We start from the raw sequence: 25,033 nt of genomic DNA, 5'->3' as shown, positions 1-25,033 counted from the left end.
TTTACCCAGCGGGTGGTGATGGTCTGGAATGTGCTGCCTGGGAGGGTAGTAGAGGCGAGTTGCATCACATCCTTTAAAAAGTATCTGGATGAGCAGTTGGTACATCATAACATTCAGGGCTATGGGCCAAGTGCTGGTAAATGGGATTAAGTGGGAGGGCATGTGTTTCTCCCATGTTGGGACATGCCGAAGGGCTTCTTCTGCACGGTATGATTCTATGATTCTTTGAAAAGGAAAGTTTTCACCTTAATTTCTTGGTGACTACCTCATATCAATGGCCTCTGGTTTTGCTCTTCCCCATGAATGAAAACATGGGACTGAATTTTTGGGGTCACTGATGTCCTGCTACCACGGCCAAAAGCTGGGGCTGACCCGGCCTCAGCAAAGGGCGGAGGGACCTGGGGAGAGCATTTGTTGGTAGCGGTTATTTAAGAGGCCCATCACCAGGGTCGCTGATCTGAGGATCAGCAGCACAACAGCCTCAGCAGGCAATGGCTAGTGGATGCCATTGCTAAAGCTGCATTGCCTTTGTGGTTGGGGGAAACTAGTGACCGATGTTGCAGGATTATTGCTATTCCAACTATTGAGTCTAATATGGCAGGGCATGATTCCCAGTAATACTGAACTCCAAATTTGTCTTAAGAAATGAAACTCCATTTATTTGACCAACCGACAAAAATGACCTATTAGACCATTTAGCATCCTTTATATCGGGGAAGAGGAAGAGAGCTGATAATTTCTGACTGCCTCTTGTCATCTTTGCAACTAAGCAATGAGCTGGTGTGGAGTTTCATTGGACTGAAGAATGGGGCCTGTAGATCATTAATGGATGCTCCTGTAATTTATTTTAAACTGTGTGCAATTGTCCACACGTATGGAGGATGAAATTGGTGATGGGTCAAAAGAGCAAAAAGATCTCACTGCAATTCAGTGACCCATTTTATAATATGTCCAATTTGCTTTTCCACGGATTTTTAGTAAACCCAATGGAGTCAGGAATGTCCTTCAGTGAATGGAAACTACCAGCTTTTTGTCCAAATAGATGGTGGAATTTGAATTCAATAAAAAAGATCTGGAATTAAGAATCTACTGATAACCATGAGACCATTGTCGATTATTGGAAAAACCCAACTGGTTCACTAATGTCCTTTAGGAACGAAATCTGCCACCCTTACCTGGTCTGGCCTACATGTGATTCCAGAGCCACAGCAATGTGGTTGATGCTCAACTACCCTTCGAAATGGCCTAGCAAGCCACTCAGTTCAAGGGAAACTAGGGATGGGCAATAAATGCTGGCTAGCCAGCAATGCCCATGTCCCACAAATGAATAAAAACAAAACTAGGGATGGACACTAAATGTCAGTTTTGTCAGCAATACTCCCACCCTGAGAAAGTTTAACCTAGTTAACCCATTCAGAAATATACTTCATAAAGCCTCCTTCACGCAAACCTTTCAAAACTTAACATTTAAAAAGAAGTCTGACTGGGAAACCCGCTCAGGATTTCAGCTCGTCCTTCAACATCACATAAATCTCTCTCATCTACCCTCAGTTTTGTTGAAAACTCTATCTCCCTTTTCATCAAATAAATTTTGGCCTAAAAAGGCATCTTCTGACATTTGTACACGTAGATTTCAAACGTCTTTGTGTGTCAAGTTGCTGAAAGATGCAAGCTAGCATTGGTCGCGTGAGGGAAACAGAAACTGGGACCCAAATGGACAGGACAAGCTATAGGCTGTCTTCTCAACCTATCTGATTGAAGGGTTGTGAAATTAACAGCGAAAGGATTGAGAAAGAATTGTAAATTTGAGTGAATGAATTCACTGTTGAATCAGGTAGGGAGGGAAAAATAATGAGAGGGAAAGAAAGATTGGATTAAGAGAGAGAGAAAACATAAATGTAAAATAAAGAAAAATACATTTTTAAAATCTTGAAGAACAATTGAAGCCTGAAGGAATGAGACCACGAGACCTGGATTGATTAACTTCCAGTGGCAGAGAGGTTGATTGGCAACAATTAAGCCTTATCGCGTCATTACTAGGCTACTTAGTCTTGAGCGGACAGGACTTAAATTACAGTGATGGGTTTAGCTTGCATCTTCCATGCAAATACAGCAACTTTACAGCATTCAGTGCACTTCAATGCCGAGGAAGACAATGAGGTGCTGTTTCTGTAAGGTTAACACTGAAACTGTGCAATTCAGGCAGCTACCTTTGGATATTTGCGTTTGTCACAGATGTGCCCTTTGACTGAAGTAGTGTCATTTGCACATGAATAACGCCATGACATTACCATCACCATTATTTTGTCAGCAAAATCTGGGCCAATTTTTCATATCATCAAATGAGGCTGCAATTTGTTCTCAAGCTTTTTGATGGTAATTGTCAACCTTGTCAGTTTCTCAGTGTTGGCAGCTCTCCTATTAGGACTATTGAATTGTCCTCTACATATTTTTATTACATTTTATATCTCATTAAATGAAAGGAAATTTGCTTTGAGGTTGTGTTTTATTTTTAAAAAGCTGAAATAAAATGGGATAAAAGTGTTCAACATTCTTTATTTCAGAAAGAAATTGGAGATTTTGAGTCGCACTTTGTTCTGCGATACAAAACTCTAAGAGGTGACATCTCAGTCGGGGCTCAGCTTATCCCCTTCGTATCAGCTTTTACTGCCATCAGTGACGTCATCAGATTAACACAGGGGCATGTGTGATGTCAAAATCCTATTCATAAGACCAATAAAAGCTGGTTCCTGCCCACCAAAGATTCAGAACTGCATAGATAGAAACACGGGAACAAAGACGAGAGCTAGTTAGGGCTCTCGCCTTTCAGTTGGCGAATGTTCCCCTTTGTCTCCTCATAGTGGTAAGTACTTGGTCTTTTACTTCTCGGCAAAGCAATACATACTTGTCAAACATAGGAACATAATTAGAATGAGTATTACAATATCTGCCACAAAGGAGCCTTATGCTAAAACTATTGAACAAAATGTCCAGCTGGCGAGTTTAAGAATATTTATGCTACTTGAGTCTTGGGTGAAACGGTGGCACAGTGGTTGGCACTGCTGCCTCGCAGCACCAGGGACCCAGGTTCGATTCCTGGCTTGGGTCACTGTCTGTGTGGAGTTTGCTCATTCTCCTCGTGTCTGCGAGGGTTTCCTTTCGGTGCTCCGGTTTCCTCCCACAGTCTAAAGACGTGTGGGTTATGTTGATAAATTGACTCTTAGTGTCAGGGGGACTAGCAGGGTAAATAAGTGGGGCTATGGGGATAGGGGATGGGTGAGATTGTGGTTGGTGCAGACTCGATGGGCAGAATGGCCTCCTTCTGCACTGTAGGGTTTCTATGAGTCAATAATGATGAAAAATGTGTTAAAAACATACCTCCAAACTAATTAAAGTCAAAATTTGGGAATGGAAAACTCCTGGGACAATTATCCACTGCAAAAATATTGTTTTCTATATGAATATCAAACCTCACATTCAAATAACATCTACCTAAATTATGAAATGCTTAAGAGGCATTTACCGAATCAAGCGAGAAAAATTAATTATCTTTCAAAATGTCTCTGCTTAAAGGAGTATAATCTTAACTGGCTTATACTCATGTTGAGAAGCTGTTAGTATCCAATCTTATTCGAGTCTATTATGTTTACTTCAAAAATGCTTTTATTGTTAGAATATGTTCTACTTCTTGGTGAGTTGTGTTCATTTTTTGCTTTTCCTTGTTTTCTTTTTGATCATTTGTGTGTTTTTTATATCATAGCGCAAAATTCTGACAAATGTTTTGCATTAGTAAATGCCGGCAGTGATTTTACCTGTGGAGTTAATGTCTTGTAGTGGGACGGGAAATAATGGCATCAGCACATGAAACATTTGCATCAAACCATAGTCATCCAATTTGTCTGATTAATTGTATCAATATAATGTGGTCCTGCATTGAACTGTGTGTTCAATTCCTTGTCTGATTAAGGGTTTCTTTTTTGTATTTGGACTGTACTGTTCCAAAACTTAACAAGCTCCTATTGGGTAAGAGACAGCTCCTATAAAGCAGATTAGCATCTCAAATGGATTTGGAAAAGTATACCAAAGGAATAATGTGCTTAAGCCATTCATTTCTTCACCATCTGTCTGGGATTATATAGAAACTTTCCAATATAGCAGATTGAAATTCAATCTAGAAAGTTACACAAATACAAAATGATACTGAGTTACCAACATTAAGGCGTCACTTATTTGGAAAAGGATCTTGATCCAAATTAGGCACGCATTGGAAAATGGCATAAACATTTGTAAAAGCTGCATAAGTGAAGTAAAGGTTAATATATTTAGGGGTGATGAGGACCTTTAGGATGCAACATCTAGTTCTGTTGCCCATATTGATTCTAAATGGTCACCTGACCAATTCAGCTATGGAGGAACAGGTGGCTGGGTGTCAGGGATTTGTGTAAATAAGCCTCTTACTGATCTGTGTTCCTGTATCAGCAAAACCTTAACTCCACTAATTAATGAAAATGCAGCGTTAGTATGTTAAGGACGATTTGACCTTGAAACCCAATTTCAGGACATTCTTTGGTTCAAAAGGTTACTGCTGCAGTACACTTAGGTTTATTTGCAAAAAATGACGCTGTGCTAAGTGGGAATATTACAGTCAAAAGCTTAAAAACGACTTAAGTTAGTTAGTTTTCTCTTTGACAGTTTATGTACGTTAATTTACATGAAATCAAATCATGAGTTCAGGTCAAAGTGTTGCATTGGCAACTAGATTTTTCACTGTTTCTCTCATTGAAGACTAATAAATACAAGTTAGAGTAATTTATCAAAATAGCTGCATTTCCACCTCGCTCACTAAGACGCATGCAGACAGGGAAGAAAACCAAAATATTTGGATTTTAAAAAACCAAAAGGAGAATTTGGCAAACAGAGTGTGATTGTGACTAAAGATCTCACTGCAATGACATAACCTTTCAACCCTACAAATGATATTGATCCAGTCATCTAATTTCAAGAACTCCGAGCCTTTGATAAATGACATGAACTGAATAGTTGCCTTGGTCTCGTTGTAAATACGTTCAGAAAAGAGAGTGTTACATATGGTCAAAGAATGATTAAAAGTGCAACTTTCCCAGCACAATCAAATATTCTTCCCTTTTCAACGGTGAACAAAAATTATAGCTGAGCATTGTGTCTGAATGTGTGGCTAATTTCCTGTCAAGATCACAACCCTTTTGAATTACATTATAGAACATTTTCACCAATCATCGAAACTTACGGCTCAGAAAGAGACCATTTGCCATCGTGTTTATGCTGGCATTTTGAAAAACAATTGTCATAGCCCCAGTTGGTTTCATGAATTAATTCGAAAATTATAATTGTAATTACAAATCTAGCATCATATTGTACTTCTGGCCTGTTCTATGATATTTACTTATGTGACATGTTCTTTACAGCCAGTTTATTTATTCGGGATGTCATCCCCGGAATCCTAGATTTCACTATTTGTCTTCTGTTAGCTACTGAATGATAGAATCTCTGCGGTGCAGAAGGAAGCCATTCGGCCCATTGACTCAGCATCGACCTCCAAAAGAGCATCTTACCCAGAACCCCCCCACCCCACTCCTATCCCCATAACCCTATGCATTTAACATAGCAAATCTACCTAACCTACACATATTTGTACACTAAGAGGCAATTTAGCATGGCTAATCCACCTATCTGCTCATCTTTGTATACTAAGGAGCAATTTTAGCATGGCCAATTTACCTAACTTGCTTATCTTTGTACACTAAGGAGCAATTTAGTATGGCCAATCCACCTAACCTGCACATCTTTGGACTGTATTTGAAAGGAGGGAAATGGGTTAAGGAAGGGTTAATTCTCTCAACCTTAAATCCTTTGCCATCTCCCTCCCTTCCTGTTGCACGCCAGTTTGTACAATCCTATTACAGGCAGAACCATTGGAACTAATCTCATTGTACCTGTCCTTGGGGCTGATACCAAGGATTAAGATTAGTGTAAGCAGGGTCGCATTGATTGTTTGATAATCTAGGAGAGGAGAGGTAACATCACTGCATATTAACTGGCAAAGGTTTTGATTTCTTTTGGAATATAGTACCCTAGTGAAGTGCGACACAAAAAGCAATAATCATGGCAGCAAACCCTCTGGAAATTCAACCTAACTTGAAAGCACAAGAGATGGCTCTCTCTCTAGAACCACCGAAACCTGCGGGAGAAATTAAGTCAGCCACAAGGGTAACTGGAGGACCAGCAACTCCTAGGAAAGGACCACCAAAGTTCAAACAAAGGCAAACAAGACAGTTTAAGAGCAAACCGCCAAAGAAAGGAATACAAGGGTAAGAGGAAAATAAAACACAGAATCAATTTAACTAAAGAGGATGTCGCAGCAGTAATGTGGATGGAATGAAAACCAAACTGAATTCAGATACTGTATGATGCTAAAAATGTGAACTGTGTTCTGAAGTAGTTGTTCAGATTTTCTCAAATGAAATAACAACTCTGCAACATCCTCACCTGCATAATAAATAACGTTAACTGACAACTATGACTGGGGTGAAGCTTTTTACTAACTATGATGGATATGCAATCATTTCCAATTGAGCAGCCTTTCAACTGTACACAGAACTCCCAAAATTCTTGAATAGTTGCTTTGACATTAGATAGCTGTGTTTCAGTGTAAATGTCTTTGCTGGTATCAGAGAGGGGAGCTGATTAAAGCAAGATGCTGAAAACGGTGCTCTAATATGCTCAGGATTCCCTCAATAAAACTTGTACATTCTGGCGTTACTTCCAGTAGTGTACAGCAGGGTTAGGATGTACAAGCACAACACTGTGAAGTAGAAGGACATGAGTCGTGGCGGGCAATTTCTACAGACAACCTGTAAAGCATTCTCAATGACTCAAGGGATAAATGCACATGCTGAAGTTTACTAACAACACAATGTGGGATGATCTCAATTCAGAGCTCCAATCTCTGCTGAGGGAGTTCATCTTAGCGAGGCTAGCTGATCAGCTAAAATAGTTTTGCCTCAAGGCAATTGCAGTATTGGCGGGGGAAACAAAATCAGCCAAGGTTCCCACTCCTGATCACTATCTAATCAATCCTGCTGGAAAGTGCATGAGTGTGGTGGACATTGGATGAATTGGTTTCTGCTGCGATACTACTCAGTCAAATAGCCTTTTGAAGCTCAGTGCCTATTGATATAAGGAAGCTTTTAACTCATTGGGTGGTTTTTCTAAGTTGCTAAATATGATTTCTGCCTCTCCCACAGGTTTGGTGATGACATTCCTGGAATGGAAGGATTAGGCACAGGTATGATGACTTTTTTCTTTGAAAACAGTATTTTTCATGATTCTAGGCACATGTTACACATGCCATTGAATAGGCAGTTATTTCATCGCATACCGTCACCACATATAATACTACTTAAGATAGAACATAGAACATTACAGCGCAGTACAGGCCCTTCGGCCCTCGATGTTGCGCCGACCAGTGGTACCAATCTAAAGCCCCTCTAATCTACACTATTCCAATATCATCCATATATTTATCCAATAACCACTTGAACGCTCTCAACGTTGACGAGTCCACCACTGTTGCAGGCAGGGCATTCCACGCCCTTACTACTCTCTGAGTAAAGAACCTACCTCTAACATCTGTCCTATATCTCTCACCCCTCAATTTAAAGCTATGTCCCCTCGTGCTAGCCAACACCATCCGAGGAAAAAGGCTCTCACTATCCACCCTATCTAATCCTCTGATCATCTTGTATGCCTCTATTAAGTCACCTCTTAACCTTCTTCTCTCTAACGAAAACAACCTCAAGCCCCTCAGCCTTTCCTCATACGATTTTCCCACCATACCAGGCAACATCCTGGTAAATCTCCTCTGCACCCTTTCCAACACTTCCACCAGATTCTACCGCACTCTGTACTGAGAAATTACATTTTTTAAAATGCAAAATGGCACATTATGGAAATAACAAAAAGCAACATATACTCAGACAAGTCACAGATATATATGTGTTAGGCAACCCCTCACTAATCCCATTCCTGGTAACCTCTGCTGATTAGTGCTCTTCATGTGAGCTGCCCTGTGCCTTTTTAGCTGTCAATATAAGAGCAGCTAATTACTTTCCTGTGAATTAACTGCCTGTACGGCCTTTAGTTACTATATGCTGTAAAGTAATGCCTCTGTGTAGTCAGCTTTGACAGTTACCCAATTGAAGCTAAATGAAATGTTTTCTCATTAAGCTACTAAGGCTGTCAAGGAAGGTCTGACAATTGATTATTGTTGATGTGGTTCAAGGACATTACTTATTTTGGCAGCTATGATAAGTGATATGTACCTTGCACACTGAGCAGTGAAGGAGAAGCTTGCTCAGGCTGCTGCCATTTGCTTGGTAGGAAGAGTGATCAATGGACTATATGGACATCAAGGCTGAGTGTTAAACTCTTAGATAATAATGGCAGCACTGTGTTTACCGGGATTAAATCGTCCTTCTTTGGTTTACAGATATCACTGTCATCTGCCCCTGGGAGGCCTTCAATCATCTGGAACTACACGAACTGGCACAATATGGTATCATCTGAAAGCGGCGACAGAATTGTGTGTGCATTTTCACTGTGCTCCTCGGAAGAGTTCCAAAACCTCCCTGCCCTCCCCTTGTCTGTTTCACCAGTGGCTTCGAAAGCAGAAATGAGGCCAGGCCTCAAGGTTGCAGACACAACTGCAAAGAAAAGCATAATAGTAAAAAACACATTCTTCTTTCCAAACTCACTTTTCCTTTGCAATCACACTTAAGACACGAAGGCACTTTCCTCAAACGCACCGGTCAGAATTGTTGTCTCTCGTCATCACCAAAGCTGGCCACTTTTCCACCGACCTCCTTTTGATACAGTTTCCAAAAATGCTAGCTTCAGGCTGTATCTGTGGACAGATTACACACGTACTATTATGCTTTTTCAAAAATACATCTCTGTGGAAACATTATATGGCACATATGCAAATCCATTCTGTTCATTGTGATTCTTTAAGCATCGAACTTTGTAGGAGAACTATGTATGTGTGTGTGTGTGAGAATCGGTGAGCGTGCAAGGTGGAATTCAGCAATCCCCAATTCCCCCACATGTGCCTCCTTCTGAGCAGGAGACTCACCCAGAACAACATGACATTACTGCCAGTACCTATCAAGTTAAATTACACTTCCTCTCTGACTTATTGGCATGTTCCAGGTTTTTTTAAAATAGTTAATCATCTGAATCTCCCCCTCTTTGCCACCCCATCCTGAAAATGAACTACTCAGGGACTCCTGAAAACTTTAAAGTTGCTAAGAGCTGTTTGTTATAAGAGCTTGCTGGTGATTTATGTGTTGAGTGGGTGAATGATTTTGTTATTTAGTGATTGCCCTTTATTTATCCATGTTACCCACACACTCTCTCAATTTATTCATTTTCATCTTTTGTTTCTTTCCGTTGTCACTCATTATCCTTTTCAGTTTTATCCTCTTTGATTGTAATTCAGATGTTCCCTTTTATATCTAATATTTTTATATATAATCTTGTCCCACATTGCTCTATTTTTATGTGCTTGTCCCGTGCGCTAATCAGTTTTGATTCACCGAATTCGAAACCCTCTTCTCTCAGTTCTACAATGCGGCAGATGAATCTTCTCCTAATCTCCCTCAACTGGTTATTTCTCCTTTTTGGAATTAACCATTTGAGGAATTTACATTTCTTCTGGAGGTTTATTGTTTCTGTGCAAACTTTTTATTTAAAACTACTGTAACTATGCAAAGTGAATGCTCCCATTTGCACTACGCTTTCACAGGTTTTTCTTGCTCAATGTTTTTTCATTGTTTATCTTTCCTGTAATGTGCTAACTTCCTTTATTTGACTATAAATTCCTGTATATTTTCCATTCCTAAGCGTCACTTGTGCTTTGCCTATTATTTTGAGCGTTTTTCCCAGTTCTCATGGATATCCAATCAAATCCATTAGCTTTTCCTCAACTTTACTCTTTTTTTTTAGTTTATCATTTTGAAAATACTAAAACCAAAATATTTTATCACGTCTTCCTCTGTTTCCTTTCTACGCCGTAAACCTTCGTCCTTGTTCGGGGCTGGGATTCTCCGGTGCCGCTGAAAGTGCGTGGAGTTTTGGCTGGAACACCAGATTCTCCGTTCTCACTTGCAGCGGGGCGGCCAAGGGCCAAGGTCGGTGAATCCCGTCCTTCATCTATTGCAATGTTTTTTTAAATTCCTATATAATTCTGAGGTGAAGCCAATAGAAGGAGGCATGTATATAGGGAAGATCTGCATTGCAGTGTGGGGAGCATTAACAAAGATCTTGCTGGTTTGTAGCATGTCTAAACCAAAATGTATGTCATCTGGAGATTAGGTTGTTCTCTCTACAAGATATATCTAATAAAGCTTGAAAAAAAAAAGGAATAAATGTGCAACTTGTTTCTTTTTTCTTGATTTTAGTTTCAAAGCCTCAGGATCAGTCTCATGCTTCTCATTTCCTTGTGTTCAGTAAGAAGCCTCACAACACCAGGTTAAAGTCCAACAGGTTTATTTGGTAGCACGTACTTTCGGAGTACTGCTCCTTCATCAGGTGAGTGAAGGATGATGAAGGAGCAGAGCTCCGAAAGCTCGTGCTACCAAATAAACTTGTTGGACTTTAACCTGGTGCTGTGAGACTTCTTACTGTTCCCAGCCCAGTCCAACGCTGTCATCTCCACATCATATCCTTGTGTTATCCAAGCCAGGAAACTGTATAGTCTAATACCATCAGCACCACTACTCCATCCTCATTTCATAGAATCATAGAATCCTACAGTGCAGAAGGAGGCCATTCAGCCCAACGAGTCTGCACCGACCACGAACCCACCCAGGCCCTATTCCCATAACCATTTACCCTAGCTAGTTCCCCTGACACTAAAGGGCAATTTAGCATGGCCAATCCATCTAACCTGCACATCTTTGGACTGTGGGAGGAAACCAGAGCAGCACCCAGAGGAAACCCACATGGGGAGAATATGCAAACTCCAGACAGACACTGACCCAAGTCGGGAATCGAACCTGCGTCCCTGGTGCTGTGAGGCAGCAGTGCTAACCACTGTGCCACCATGCCACCCATCAAGTTAAGCCACAACATATTAACCTAAAATTATGGGGTAAAGTGAGATGAATGCTTCTGTTTCCCTCTACAAAACAGTGTCATTTTGCTGAGCTTGAGTCTATCATGTTGGATGGGAACATTGCAAGATCATGAGATAGATAGGGATGAGGAAGGCCATTCAGCCCATCCAGAAGGAATCAATAGGAAGGAATCAGTCCAAAGATGTGTGGGTTAGGTTGATTGGCCAAGCTAAATTGACCCTTTTGTCAGGGGATTAGCAGGGTAGATATGTGAGATTACAGGAATAGGGCCTGGGTGGGATTGTGGTCGGTGCAGACTCGATGGACTGAATGGCCTCCTTCTGCACTGTAGGGATTCTATGATTCTATGATAATATCCTTGTCACATCTTTAGGTTTTTGCCGCAACTAGCCTACCCAGGTGTGCATTCCCCAGATTCCGTAACCAACAGAGCAGGTGCATGTGATGATGAGCAGCACCTGACATTTAACAACTCTCCATATAAAGGGGCCACGTTCTGGGGCATCTTCCAGAGATGTCAGAAAAGAGAGAGCAAGCACAAGGCTCAATGAGGGAAGGCTGCCCCAGGCCTTTGGGGCACCACTAAAGATAATTCTACAGGCTGTGAGTATCCAGTAGAGAAACACGGTTCCCAGTAGACAGGAGGGAGGGGCCTGCCTCTGAAATTGAAGCAGGGATGGCTGGAAATAGCTGAAGTGGTGAGCTGCAGGCGTGTGGTCCCTCCCTCATGGATACAGTGCGAAAAGAATGCAAATGACCTCACCAGATTTGGAAATGTGAGTGACATCCTACATTCAAATGGAGACCCCCACAGATTGAAGTCTCCACCATCTTCCTGCACTGAATTGTGTAGGCCAATGCAACTTGCAGGTCTAGCTGCTTCACTCCCTCAAGGCACCTCCCAATATGTTGATCTGAACGGCTGACACTGACGCTCAACTCCATCTTATTGCAATCTCACACGAGACCACACCATCACCCTCCATAAATGTCGTTCACTCTTCCTCTTAAAAACCTTCCATTTCACACACTCCCTTTTCTCTCCTTGCAGGAGAGCGTGCAGAATCCCATGGAGAAACTGAACTGGGCATAACTGTCCAGTCATTGTCCCTTAACTGCTGTGGAGGAGACGATGGATACCCGCAAAATGCTTGACCATTGGAGATCGAAAGATGGGGCTCTTCAAGATATCTAGTGACAGAATTAGATATCATAAAAGTTTCATGGCACACAGCAATTGCTCACATTGACCTGATGTCACCAGCAACTGAAATCTGATCATCGTCACAATGATCACTCTGAACCCTTTCCCCTTATCAGTTCTAACTTATGTCTTTCATTTCCCACAGGCCATTCAGGTTTGACGCAGGAGATTGTGCAAGTTCGATGAGTTCCCCAGAGGAGGTTGTGCACTGTGAGGAAGCACCATCACATGACTCATACATACCCTCCACCAGCTTAGACACATCCCACTCAATAGCTAGTCTGTCACATGGTGAGCCAAACATCAAAAGTGTGCAGGAGAAGGTGCTGGAAACAGGCACAGCGATAATGGATTCAGGATGGTCCAAGCTCTCTCTGCTCCGCTGGAGACAGATGCTGAGCCTCCGGGGTGATTGGCCGTTCTGGAGGTGCAACAGAAAATGTGTGAGTTTTTGTCAGCATTTTCAGAGGCATTGCACACTCCTGGAGAAAGATTGGAGAAGTCTGTCTCTACCAAGACTACCATAATATCTCAGGCCTTTGCTGTGATTTCCATCTCCATGAAAAAGTGGTCACCTGCCTGAAACATGAGTCTTGGAGGCAACTGAGTGCATGCTTGCCCTAACCAATGGCCTGCATACTCAGTTTAAATAGGATGGAGCCTTGCCTTGCCCATTTAGTACCTCACTGAGGCGTAGCAAACTGATCTCCAACTTTGACTAGCAGGGAGGTGTTATATGGTGGCCATTAGGGGGAAGGTGGAGAAAGGGCATGTGGAAGTGTGTACTCTACTCAGGACATTCCACCCACCCCTCCCCTTGTCCTATCCCCTCAGTCAGTGCCCTGTTTGCTCCTATTGGTCTATCCTGGGCGGGTGGAGCAGTCCTTGACAGAATGAACATGGGTCCCATAATCCTGAGGAGATCAGATATGAGTTTCTCCGCAGTCAAAGCAGAGGAATAAGCAGCTGCTTCTTGCTCTGCTAAAGCCACAGGGATAGTTTTAGGTAGAAGTGATAAGAAACAAAAAAGACTTTGTAGTTTCAAAAAGAGAATCACTTTAGTGTTTATGAGAATGTGATGGTGTCGATTTTGTTACATATGTGAAAGAATCATGCACATTATTTCAAATTTCCATTGTCCAGTCACCTCCATTGTTACCTCCTGCTTGTCGAGTGACCATCAGCGTTAAGGAGAATGGAATGACCCGAGTAGAGGAAGAGCGATGGGTGTGAAGGAAGTGGCAGGGTTATTGGGGTGAAGGGTGGTAACGGTTCAGCATTGATGTGCCACATGACTGCACATGTAAGAGTGCATCGCAGGCACAGTGGATAGCTAAGTGGATGGTTGCAGCCGCCCTAACCACATCAGACTTTCCCAACTCCTGCCACACCTCATCTTCCTCCGCTCTTTCGAGGATGTAGAGGGGCCTTCACCTTTCACCTCCTGCAGCTCCATAACAGCCCAATGCTGTACAAGGTGTTTAATGGTTTGTTCATTATATTTTTAGGGTACACAGATGAAGGGCATTGTTCAGTTAGGTACTTTGAAGACATATAAAGAGAAGACCTTCTGCAACGTCTGGGCACTGCAAGGGGTTTGCAGTGATTCATCAGCCCCAAGAATGACATTTTGTTTTAGTTTAAGTTTCTTTTATATCCTTATCCTTTCAGCACAGTGCCCTCTAAGGGGCTGTCAATTTATTTAATTGGATTTATTAGCCTGGTTAATTTCACAGGTGCTCAAAAGGGTATAAATAAGAGGATATCTGGGATATTGGATGTGAGGGGAGGGCGACAAGACGGAACAAAGTCAATAAAGTCTCTCTCAGTAAAGAACAGCTTTGTGTATTGGTTTTGGCTTCACCAACTGGCTTAGATTCTATTAATACAAGGCAGCAAACCGTTACGATTTGGTGGTGTCATTACCTTGCATACTGAAGGACACCTTCAGCTTATAACCTGAATCACATCTCAGGCAAACCAATGGCTTTCTCAATGGCTGTTCTTGTGCTCGGACAGCGCCGGCTGCACCTTCCTTAGTGGGTAGGCCGGAAGCAATGGCTCTGCCATTTGGTCCGCTTATTCAAGGAGAGATAATTGGGTGAAATCTCACCTGCTGGATAAGCTGCTGAAGTGAAGGCCGGCAGGTTCAAAGAACAAAGAAAAGTACAGTAAAAAGCACCAGGTTAAAGAAAAGTGTTGTGAGACTTCTTACTGTGCCCACCCCAGTCCAACGCCGGAATCCCCACACCAAAGAAAAGTACAGCATAGGAACAGGCCCCCCAGGCCTCCAAGCCTGTGCCGATCATGATGCCCTAACTAAACTAAACAAAACCTTCTGCCCTTAGTCCCATATCTCTCTATTCCCTCCCTATTCATGTACCCATCCAAATGCCTCTTAAAGTGCAGGTCAAAGTCAGTAAAAGTCCATGATAGCAGCAATGACTTCTGCAGTTTTGGAAATCATCTCTAAAGCAGTGAAGGGACACTCTCTCAGAACAAGAACTTTCACTTAGGCAAGGAAACAGCGGTGCTGTTTCAGTACTTAAAGGCTTTCTAGCCTGTCAATTTCACAGAGCCACCAATCATTGCTGTGCTCTCGCCTTGTTGATCCTGATGTGCGTACTGCCGTTTGCAGCCAGAATGCAGTGTTAAATCTTCATTTGAATACCCCACTTTACATGTTATAATTGTTGACACAACAAACCTGCGCAACCTCCCCCCCCACCCCATCCCCTCCTTCAAACACATACCAGTTAAATGTCGAAATGAATGGGATGATGTCATGTCTGACATGCTAGCAGTTTTTGATGTTTTAACCATCTGCATTCAATAACTCCAACCCTCTCTGTCATGCAGCTAAAAGTTGCCCCCGTGAAGGGGAATTCTATAGTATTGGGTATGTCGAGACCTATGTCAAAAGAATAAGGAACGTCTTTTGCCACCTTTGAACCAAATGTAGTCTCAATGATGCATAGAGCTGAACAGGATCTCTCATGCATAAAAACTACAAGCTTATATATTTTTACAGAGTTAAGTTAAAGACTGAAAAATTCAGGCCAAGCAAAACAAGTACGTATGCTTTCAGAGCAGGTAAGCCTTTACTCGAAGCTGAGGCAACTCTGAGTATCTGAGACAATAGCGGAAAGGATAACATGTTGTACAAACAGTATTTACGTATACTTTAAAAAATGTGACCTGGGTTCATAGGGGTCAGGAAGCGGCTGAATCACAACAATATGTTTAGTCTAGAGAGAGTAAGGCGGAAAAGGAATTCAGAGAATAGTAAGGAACAGGAAGCACAAATCAAACGGGGTAATCGGTCACAAGGGTCAAAGGTTTGTAAGGGAACATGCCAAAGGAAGAACGCTTCTTATCCCAGAGGAGTTAAAGCTTCCTATGAGGATTACTGGTGAACAGTTGTTTTTCAGATTGAAAGGAAGCGTGGGGTGGTATCCCTCTGGGATTAGTGTTGGGGCCACAGTTCTTTTGATATATAGTAACATCCGGAATTTGGGTATACATAAGTTAGTCATAGAATCTTAGAAATATGCAGCACAGATGAAGGCCTTTCCACCCATTGTCTCCATGCTGGCCAGATAGAGCTATTCAGACTAATCCCACTTTGCAGCTCTTGGTCTATAGCCTTCTAATACAGTGCTTTGAATGCATTTCCAAATGCAGTAAGGGTTTCTGTCTCCACTGCCCTTTCACGCATGAGTCCCAGACTCCCACCATCTTCTGGATGAAAAATCTCTCCATTTCTTTTTATTCATTCGTGGGCCATGGGCATCACTGGCTGGCCAGCATTTATTGCCCATCCCTATTTGTCCTTGGAGGGTAGTTCAGAGTCAACCACACTGCTGTGGCTCTGGAGTCACATGTAGGCCAGACCAGGTAAGGACGGCAGATTCCCTTCCCTGAAGGACATTAGTGAACCAGATGAGTTTTTACGATAATCGACAATGGTTTCGTGGTCATCAGTAAATTCTTAATTCCAGATATTTTTTATTAAATTCAAATTCCATCATCTGCCGTGGCGGGATTCAAATCTGGGTCCCTAGGACATTAACAAGTTTCTGGATTAATAGTCCGGCAATAATACCACCAGGACACCGCCTCCCCCTATGCTATGTCTTCTATTAATTATTAAAAATCTGTGTTCCGGTTATTGATCTTTCTGCTAATAGAAACAGATCCATCCTATCCACTATGTCTAGACCCCCCTCATCATTTTATACACCTCAATTAAATCTTCCTGCAGCTCCCTCTGTCCAAAATAAAACATGATGTGGAGATGCCGACGTTGGACTGGGGTAAACACAGTAAGAAGTTTAACAACACCAGGTTAAAGTCCAACAGGTTTATTTGGTAGCAAAAGCCACAAGCTTTCGGAGCCTTAAGCTCCTTCTTCAGGTGAGTGGGAATTCTGTTCACAAACAGGGCATATAAAGGCACAAACTCAATTTACAGAATAATGGTTGGAATGCGAATACTTACAGCTAATCAAGTCTTAAAGGTACAAACAAGGTGAGAGGGGAGAGCATTAAGACAGGTTAAAGAGATGTGTATTGTCTCCAGATAGGACAGCCAGTGAAATTCTGCAAGTCCAGGCAAGCTGTGGGGATTACAGATAGTGTGACATGAACCCAATATCCCGGTTGAGGCCGTCCTCGTGTGTAGACCAGTTCTGGGATGGGTGGGACCTGTACAAGATGGATAGGTTGCATCTTAGCAAAACTGGGGCTAACAGCTTTGCTGGGAGATGTGTTACTGCTGTTGGGGAGGGTTTAAAATAGATTGGCAGAAGAATGGGAACCTCAGAGAGAGCCCAGATTTGAGGGAAGAAAAACCGGGAAAAGGAAGTAGAAAAGAAAAATAGAAGACAGGCAAAGCATAGGCAAGCATCAAATAGGATCAGAATAGAGCATAAAGTTAAAAAGGCAGAATTGAAGGCACTCACAAAAATGTTGGTGATTTGAATGCACAAATTGAGATAAATGGATATGATTTAATTGCCATTAAGGAGAGATAGCTACTGGGTGACCAAAATGGAAAACTGAATATCCAAGGATATTCGAGATTTAGGAGGGATCGGAAATCAGGAAAAAGAGGTCCGGTGGTGCTCTCGGTAAGGGGTGAGATCAGTACATTAGTGAGAGAGGATCTTAGATCCAAGGATCGAGATGTAGGCCGGAACTTTACCACCCCGCCCACCATGGGAATCGGAGCAGATGAGGGTCGGGCAATGGAAAGGTCCATTGAACTTGAGTGGGATTGTCCGGTTTTGGAGCGAGCATGGCTGGAAAATCCCACCCATAGGATCAGTTTTAATGGAGCTAAGAAACTGCAAGGGGCAGCAAACATTGGTGGGAGTTGTTTATAGGCCACCAAACTGTAGTGTTAATGCTGTAGTGCTAATCAGAAAATTAGAGGCTATCTAATTTGATGCTACTGTGCCTTTAAGAAATGTATTTGTGTCATGTATCTTGTGCAGGATTTGTTTTAGTAATCTGTTCTTTTATCGGTGCCGCTTTGTCTGTAACCGGCAGCCCCTGTTGTTACTGCAGCAGCATAATTGTTTGTTTTAATCTGGATTAATGCAGTGTTTTTTTTCGTGTTTTGCCCTGAGGCTTTTCAGAATGGGGTTAATTAGGTTGATTAATAAGTAAGATTATATGACCGGTCATCACAGAGATAATGAAACAAGCTCAGATGGGAGTTATTGAAAGAAGTAGTTCTCTTTCTCTCTCCGGAGATTGGAGACTGGGATTTGCCAGAAAATAGGTCTCTTTCTCTGAAGTTCTTCAGTTCGAAGGTAACTCTTTCACTGGAGACTGTATGGGAGTCAGAAGACAGGTCCCATTCCAGGTATCAGTTTATGTAAACCTCCTCTGAACTGCCTCCAGCACATTTACATCCTTCCTTAAATAAAGAGCCCTAAACTGCACATGGTATTTGAGATGTGGTTTCAATCATATCAAATATAGCGACCTCATCGACCCTCATCAACTGTGCCCCCCCCCTTGTTATGTCGTTGCAAAGTTCAATCAAGTTCGTCATATACAACCTTTTCTTAACAAATCCACACTGACTGTCCTTGATTAATCTGTGCCTTCCTAAAATACTGAATTATGCTGTTCCTCAGAACCTTTATCAGTAATTTTCCCTCTGCCAAAGGTTCAGCTGAGTGGCCTGTATTTCCTTGTTCTATCTTCATTTCTATTTTTAAACAACAGAAGAAGGTTAGCAGTCCTCCAGTCTTCTGGAATCATGCCTCCGGTCAGGAAAATGATGATCAGAGCATCTGCTCTTCTGCCCCTTTCTTATCTTAACAGCCTGTCATACAGGTTCTGGCGACTCCTCTGAAAATGTCTGTCCACTAGATATTTCCTGAATCACTTGCTTTATCCCATCCAATACTTCACAATTCACCCTACTTACAATGTGAGCAATGTTCCCTCTTTTGTTAAGGCAGGCACAAGGTATTCATTAATAACTGTGCAGACATCTTCCACCTTCACACACAAGTTGACTGCTACTAAACCCTATTCTTTCCTACAGCACCTGCAGGATTTTTCTCCTAGTCTTTCCTTTGTTACCCCTTTCCTCTTTATTCATCAAATATTTTTTGTTTTTCTTGATTTTCTTTGGTATTTTTTTCACCCCTGTATTTTTAATATTCCTCTGGGCTTTTTGCTGTCTTGAGCTCCTGGCATCTGATTTTAGCTTTCGATTTTTGCCTTAATTCTACTCTGTATGCTGCTTGACATCCAAGGCGATCTAGATTTCGGGGTTCCACCCTTTCCTTTGTGGGGACAAATTTGTTCTGTACGTTCGCTTTTCCCAGCTGAGGGCTTTTACTCCTGGTCTATCTTTGTCCTTTTCTTTAACTACACCAAATCTAATGGAGTCGTGATGACTACCGTCAGCCTCTCACTGCTCTCCCATCCACGTTCCCAGCTTCATTTCCTAAAACAAAGTCCAAAACTGTGCCTTATCTTATTTGGCTTGCAATGTACTGGCTAAAAAAATCTCCTGGATAGATTTTAAGAATTCTGTGTCTTTTATTCCTGTGCTTCTTTAAACCAGGTTTCAGGAATATTGTCTCCCCGGGTCTTTAGTTCCTTATTCACCCGACTCCTTATATTGAAGTATATAGCATCCAGCATTTGCTAACATCTTTGTTGTCTATTTTCTATCCTTTCTCTCCTCTGCCTTCCGCACTCGCTGACTAATTTTCCGCCTCCTATTTCCAGCTTTGCTTCTCTCCCACCTGAATCCCCTCCCGGGCTCCCATCCCCCTGTCCAGCTGCTTTAAACCCTCCCAAGCAGCATGAGCAATGTCTAGCAATGGATTTTCCATAGAACAGTAAGAAGTCTCATAACACCAAGGTAAAGTCCAACAGGTTTATTTGGTAGCACAAGCCACATGCTTTCGGAGCGCTGCCCCTTCATCAAGTGACTTTTACTATGCTTACCCCAGTCCAATGCCGGCATCTCCACATCATGTTTTCCGTAGAATCCCGATAGTGCAGAAGGATGCCATTCGGCCCATCGAATCTGCACCGACCACAATCCTACCCAGGCCCAATCCCCATGACCCAATGTATTTACCCTGCTAACCCCCAGACACTAAGGGGCAATTTACCGTGGCCAATCAACTAAACCCGCACATTTTCTCCCAGCCTTGTTCAGCTGCACCCTATAAGACTCGAACTGGACTCTGAACTTGTCCCGGTTCCATAGGAGTCTAAAGCCCTCCCTCCTGCACCATCCCTCCAGCCACATAATCATTTGTATCACCTTCCACTTTCCGTATGTGCTAGCATATGGCACCATGAGCAATTCGGAGATTACTGCTTTTGAGATCCTGCTAGCTGGTCTCCTATCATCCTACTGCTCATTGTGTAAGGACATAAGAACTAGGAGTAGGTGTAGGCCATCTGGCCTCTCGAGCCTGCTCCGCCATTCAATAAGATCATGGCTGATCTTTTAGTGGACTCAGCTTCACTTACCCGCCCGCTCACCATAACCCTTAATTCTTTTACTGTTCAAAAATTTATCAGTCCTTGCCTTAAAAACATTCACTGAGGTAGCCTGAACTGCTTCACTGGGCAGGGAATTCCACAGATTCACAACCCTTTGTGTGAAGAAGTTCCTCCTCAACTCAGTCCTAAATCTGTTTCTCCTTATTTTGAGGCTATGCTGCCTAGTTTTAGTTTCACCTGCCAGTGGAAACAACTTCCCTGCTTCTATCTTATCTATTCCCTTCATAATCTTATATGTTTCTATAAGATCTCCCCCCCATTCTTCTGAATTCCAATGAGTATAGCCCCAGTCTACTCAGTCTCTCCTCATAAGCCAACAATCTCAAATCCGGAATCAACCTAGTGAATCTCCTCTGCACCCCCTCCCATGCCAGTATATCCTTTCTCAAGTAAGGAGACCAAAACTGTACACACTACTCCAGGTGTGTCCTCACCAGCACTTTATACAGCTGCAACATAACCTCGCTGTTTTTAAACTCCATCCCTCTAGCAATGAAGGACAAAATTCCATTTGCCGCCTTAATTACCTGCTGCATCTGCAAACCAACTCCTTGAGATTCCTGCACAAGGCCACCCAGGTCTCTCTGCACATCAGCATGCTGCAATTTTTTACCATTTAAATAATAGTCCGTTTTGCTGCTATTCCGACCAAAATGGATGACCTCACATTTACCAACATTGTACTCCATCTGCCAGACCCTCGCCCACTCACTTAAACTATCCATATCCCTTTGCAGACTTTCAGCATCCTCTGCACACTTTGTTCTGCCACTCATCTTAGTGTCATCTACGAAATTTGACACACTACACTTGGTCCCCAACTCCAAATCATCTATGTAAATCGTAAACAATTGCGGTCCCAACACTGATCCCTGAGGCACACCACTGGTCACTGATCGCCAACCAGAAAAACACCCATTTACCCCCACTCTTTGCTTTCTGTTAGTTAACCAATCCTCTATCCATGCTAATACATTACCTGTAACACCGTGCACCTTTATCTTATGGAGCAGTCTTTGGTGCGGCACCTTGTCAATGCCTTCTGGAAATCCAGATACACCACATCCACAGGTTCCCCATTGTCCACTGCACATGTAATGTTCTCAAAGAATTCCACCAAATTAGTCAAACATGACCTTCCCTTCATGAACCCATGCTGCGTCTTCCCATTGGGACAATTTATATCCAGATGCCTCGCTATTTCTTCCTATGATGATAGATTCAAGCATTTTCCCTACTACAGAAGTTAAGCTAACCGGCCTATAGTTACCTGCCTTTTGTCTACCTCCTTTTTTGTATTCCCTTGTCTTGTTAGTCTTCTCAAAATGCACCGCCTTTTTTTCTATACACTCGTGGGATAAGGGTGTCGCTGGCTGGCCAGCATTTATTGCCCATCCCTAGTTGCCCTTGGAGGGCAGTTGAGAATTAACCAAATTGCTGTGGTGCTGGAGTCACATGTAGGCCAGACCAGGCAAGGATGGCAGATTTCCTTCCCTAAAGGACATTACCCTCACACTTTCCAGTTGCTTTCTTTTTCTGAGGTGCCTTGCCGTGCCACTATTTAAACTTAGAGAAATAAACTTAATAGATGTCTCAGATGTGGGTAAAAGAAACACACACACACTGGTTACTCAATTGGCTCCTTAATTTTAATGTGTTGAGGTAACTTGCTCCAGGCCAGGGTGTCAGTGCCAGGGGGCAGTGTATTGTTGGCACTGCCAAAGTGCTTGGCCTGAAGGGAAGCTGAATGAGAGTGTCTGAGGGGGAAAGGGGCCTGAGTTGGGTGTCAGGTCTGATGAGCCTCACGCCTGCGTTATGTGGGGGAGGGGATGCCTCTGAGGGGCTGGTGGTGCTTCCTCGACCCTCAGGGTCCAACACATCAGGTACTCTCTTGTGAGGGCCTGTACCAAAGCCCCCCAGTGCAGAACCTGTGGGGGAGGTGGGTGAATAGCGAGAGCTATTTGACTCAGGCTGCAAGTATGGGTTTGAATGTGCACCGGGTTCCCGCCGCTCTGGCCAGAACCGAATCGGTGGCAAAAAAATTTGAAGTTTATTTATCAGTCACAAGTAAGGCTTACATGAACATTGCAATGAAGTTCCCCTAGTCGCCACACTCCGGCGCCTGTTTGAGTCAATGCACCGAACTAGCATGGGCGGCACGGTAGCACAGTGGTTAGCACTGCTGCTTCACAGCTCCAGGGACCTGGGTTCGATTCCCGGCTCGGGTCACTGTCTGTGTGGAGTTTGCACATTCTCCTCGTGTCTGCGTGGGTTTCCTCCGGGTACTCCGGTTTCCTCCCACAGTCCAAAGATGTGCGGGTTAGGTTGATTGGCCATGCTAAAATTGCCCCTTAGTGTCCTGGGATGCGTCGGTTAGAGGGATTAGTGGGTAAAATATGCAGGGATATGGGGGTAGGGCCTGGGTGGGATTGTGGTCGGTGCAGACTTGATGGGCCGAATGGCCTCTTTCTGTACTGTAGGGATTCTATCATTCTATCAACACGTCTTTCAGACCGTGGGAGGAAACCGGAGCACCTGGAGGAAGCCCACGCAACCATGGGGAGAATGTGCAGACTCTGCACAGACAGTGACCCAAGCTGGGAATTGAACCCAGGTCCCTGGCGCTGTGAGGCAGCCGTGCTAACCACTGTGCAGCCGGGGCTAGTTGCAGCGGATTTGGCGATCGGTGTAAAACTTTCCCACCGAATCCCGATTTTCCGGCGCATCACAATTTGCGATCAGAGCCAGAGGGCCCCGAGAATCCTCCCCGTAGTGAAGAGTGAGCAGGTCAGTGACAAACTCCACAAGGACAAGACAGACTTGTGAAATGGGCAAAGGCATGGCAAATTAAATTTAACACAAGGAAGTTTGAATTGATGCAGTTTGGTGGAAGGGACTAACAGGCAATATAAACTAAATTGTCAAATTTCTGAGGGGATGTAGAAACAGAGACACCTGGTGGTGAACATGGGCAAGTTGAGTGGACAGTTTCAAAAGTATTTTAAAAATGCATTTAAAAAGCATTCTTGGTTTTGTCTCTAGCAACTTGAGGAGAATTCAGTTCATTTTAGATGTTAAAAGTTTTTAAAATCTGAAGCCTGCCTCCCAAACTTTCTCCCATCCTCCCCCCCCCCTCCCCCGCCAACCCCACCCCTGCACATCTGGGTTTGACAGAGGTGAGGCCAATGGGCCCCAATCTGATCCTGGGGGGTGGGTTGGCAATTTGAGTGTTTTGATGCGGCTGGCAGTCTCGGGCTTAACCTGCTTTAAAGGTTTTACAGCGGGCAGCCAGGTTTCCCAGGCACCTGGGCTGGAATGGGCCAGCTTCAGAGAGAAGACAATTGACTTTGCAGCACTGCTTGTGGGCCAGGAGGAGCAGCGTGCTTCTTCCAGACCCTGTAAGTACGCACTATCATGCGGCCTCTCTCCTCCTGCCCACACAAAGGACCTCGAGGTCGAGGATCAGACCTCCAACCCACCACCTCCAGGATTGGATCCCACCCCATTTGGCTAGAAATAAGACTTCACTTCCCAAGGGACTGAACTCCCCTCTCCTTCACATCCCAGGACGGACCTACCTGGTCGTCTGACCTCCCCCAGTGTTTTCGGTGCATGACTGGAAGCCAAGCTTGTCAATCAGACCGAAGTCCAATCAGGGATCTGTTCAGGTTTCCCATTCAAAACAAACACCCGTCACTCCCCCCCACCCCCCCCCCACCCCCCCCCCCCCCCCCCCCCCCCCCCCCCCCACCCCGAGGGAAATGATGAAAATAAATTTTACACCGTGAATTGTAATGATCTGGAATGTATTTTAGGAAGGGTGGTGAAAGCAGATTCAATAACAACACTTAGTAGAGAATTGGGTACATCAGTGAAGGAGGCCGATTTGTCAGGCTATCGGACTCATCGGACAACTCTTTCCAAGAAACAGCACAGGCATGTCCCTATCCTTCCATTCTGTCCCACCCGCCTCTCCATCCATATAATTCATTATATTTCAGGATCATAAGACCATAAGACATAGGAGCAGAATTAGGCCATTTGGCCCATCGAGTCTGCTCCGCCATTCAATCAAGGCTGATATGATGCTCATTCTCCTGCCTTCTCTCCATCACCCTTGATCCCCTTATTGCTCAAGAACCTATCTATCTCTGTCTTAAAGACACTCGATGACCTGGCCTCCACAGCCTTCTGTGGCAATGAGTTCCACAGATTAACAACCCTCTGGCTGAAGGAATTCTTCCTCATCTCTGTTTAAAAAATGGCCTCCCTCTGTGCTGTATCATTCTAAGATTCTGTGGTCACAAAGAGTAAACGTGCACAAAAAGTGAATGATTTCAGCAAACTCATGTATGATGCTGACAACTACATTGATACAAAAAAACCTTAGTGAAATGGTCTGACTGATGCCAGCAACAACAGACGCAGCCAAGGACACGTACAACCTCAACAATTCACTGAGAGGGTAGAGAGTCAATGTAAACTTTACACTGATTGAAAAAATGTTTATGAGCCTTGCGGCAACAATCTAGCATTTCCCATCACTCAATGTAACCAGTTAGTTCAAATACCATCATGATCTTGTTAAAATAGAATTGTACAAT

The 25,033-nt window shown here is 43.4% G+C and overlaps 1 protein-coding gene across 1 annotated transcript; it reads left to right on the top strand.

The window, feature by feature from the left end:
- Positions 1-6,189: 6,189 nt before the first annotated feature.
- Positions 6,190-8,604, top strand: LOC144501975 (retinal rod rhodopsin-sensitive cGMP 3',5'-cyclic phosphodiesterase subunit gamma). Its single transcript, XM_078225999.1, has 3 exons — positions 6,190-6,347; positions 7,284-7,324; positions 8,528-8,604. Exons 1-3 carry the CDS (start codon positions 6,190-6,192, stop codon positions 8,602-8,604), a joined length of 276 nt encoding a protein of 91 aa, XP_078082125.1.
- The last annotated feature ends 16,429 nt before the right edge of the window (positions 8,605-25,033 follow it).

The sequence above is a fragment of the Mustelus asterias genome, chromosome 12 (assembly GCF_964213995.1).
Source record: "Mustelus asterias chromosome 12, sMusAst1.hap1.1, whole genome shotgun sequence".
NCBI classification, from domain to species: Eukaryota; Metazoa; Chordata; class Chondrichthyes; order Carcharhiniformes; family Triakidae; genus Mustelus; species Mustelus asterias.
The sequence above is the reverse complement of the archived record's forward strand: the minus strand, read 5'-3'. Positions and strand labels throughout refer to the sequence as shown.

Excerpts from the sequence above, each read along its gene's own strand:
- LOC144501975 (XM_078225999.1), top strand. The coding sequence starts at position 6,190 with ATGGCTCTCTCTCTAGAACCACCGAAACCTGCGGGAGAAATTAAGTCA. Across the intron at positions 6,348-7,283 it reads CCAAAGAAAGGAATACAAGG|GTTTGGTGATGACATTCCTG; the intron begins GTAAGAGGAAAA and ends CCTCTCCCACAG. Across the intron at positions 7,325-8,527 it reads AATGGAAGGATTAGGCACAG|ATATCACTGTCATCTGCCCC; the intron begins GTATGATGACTT and ends TTTGGTTTACAG.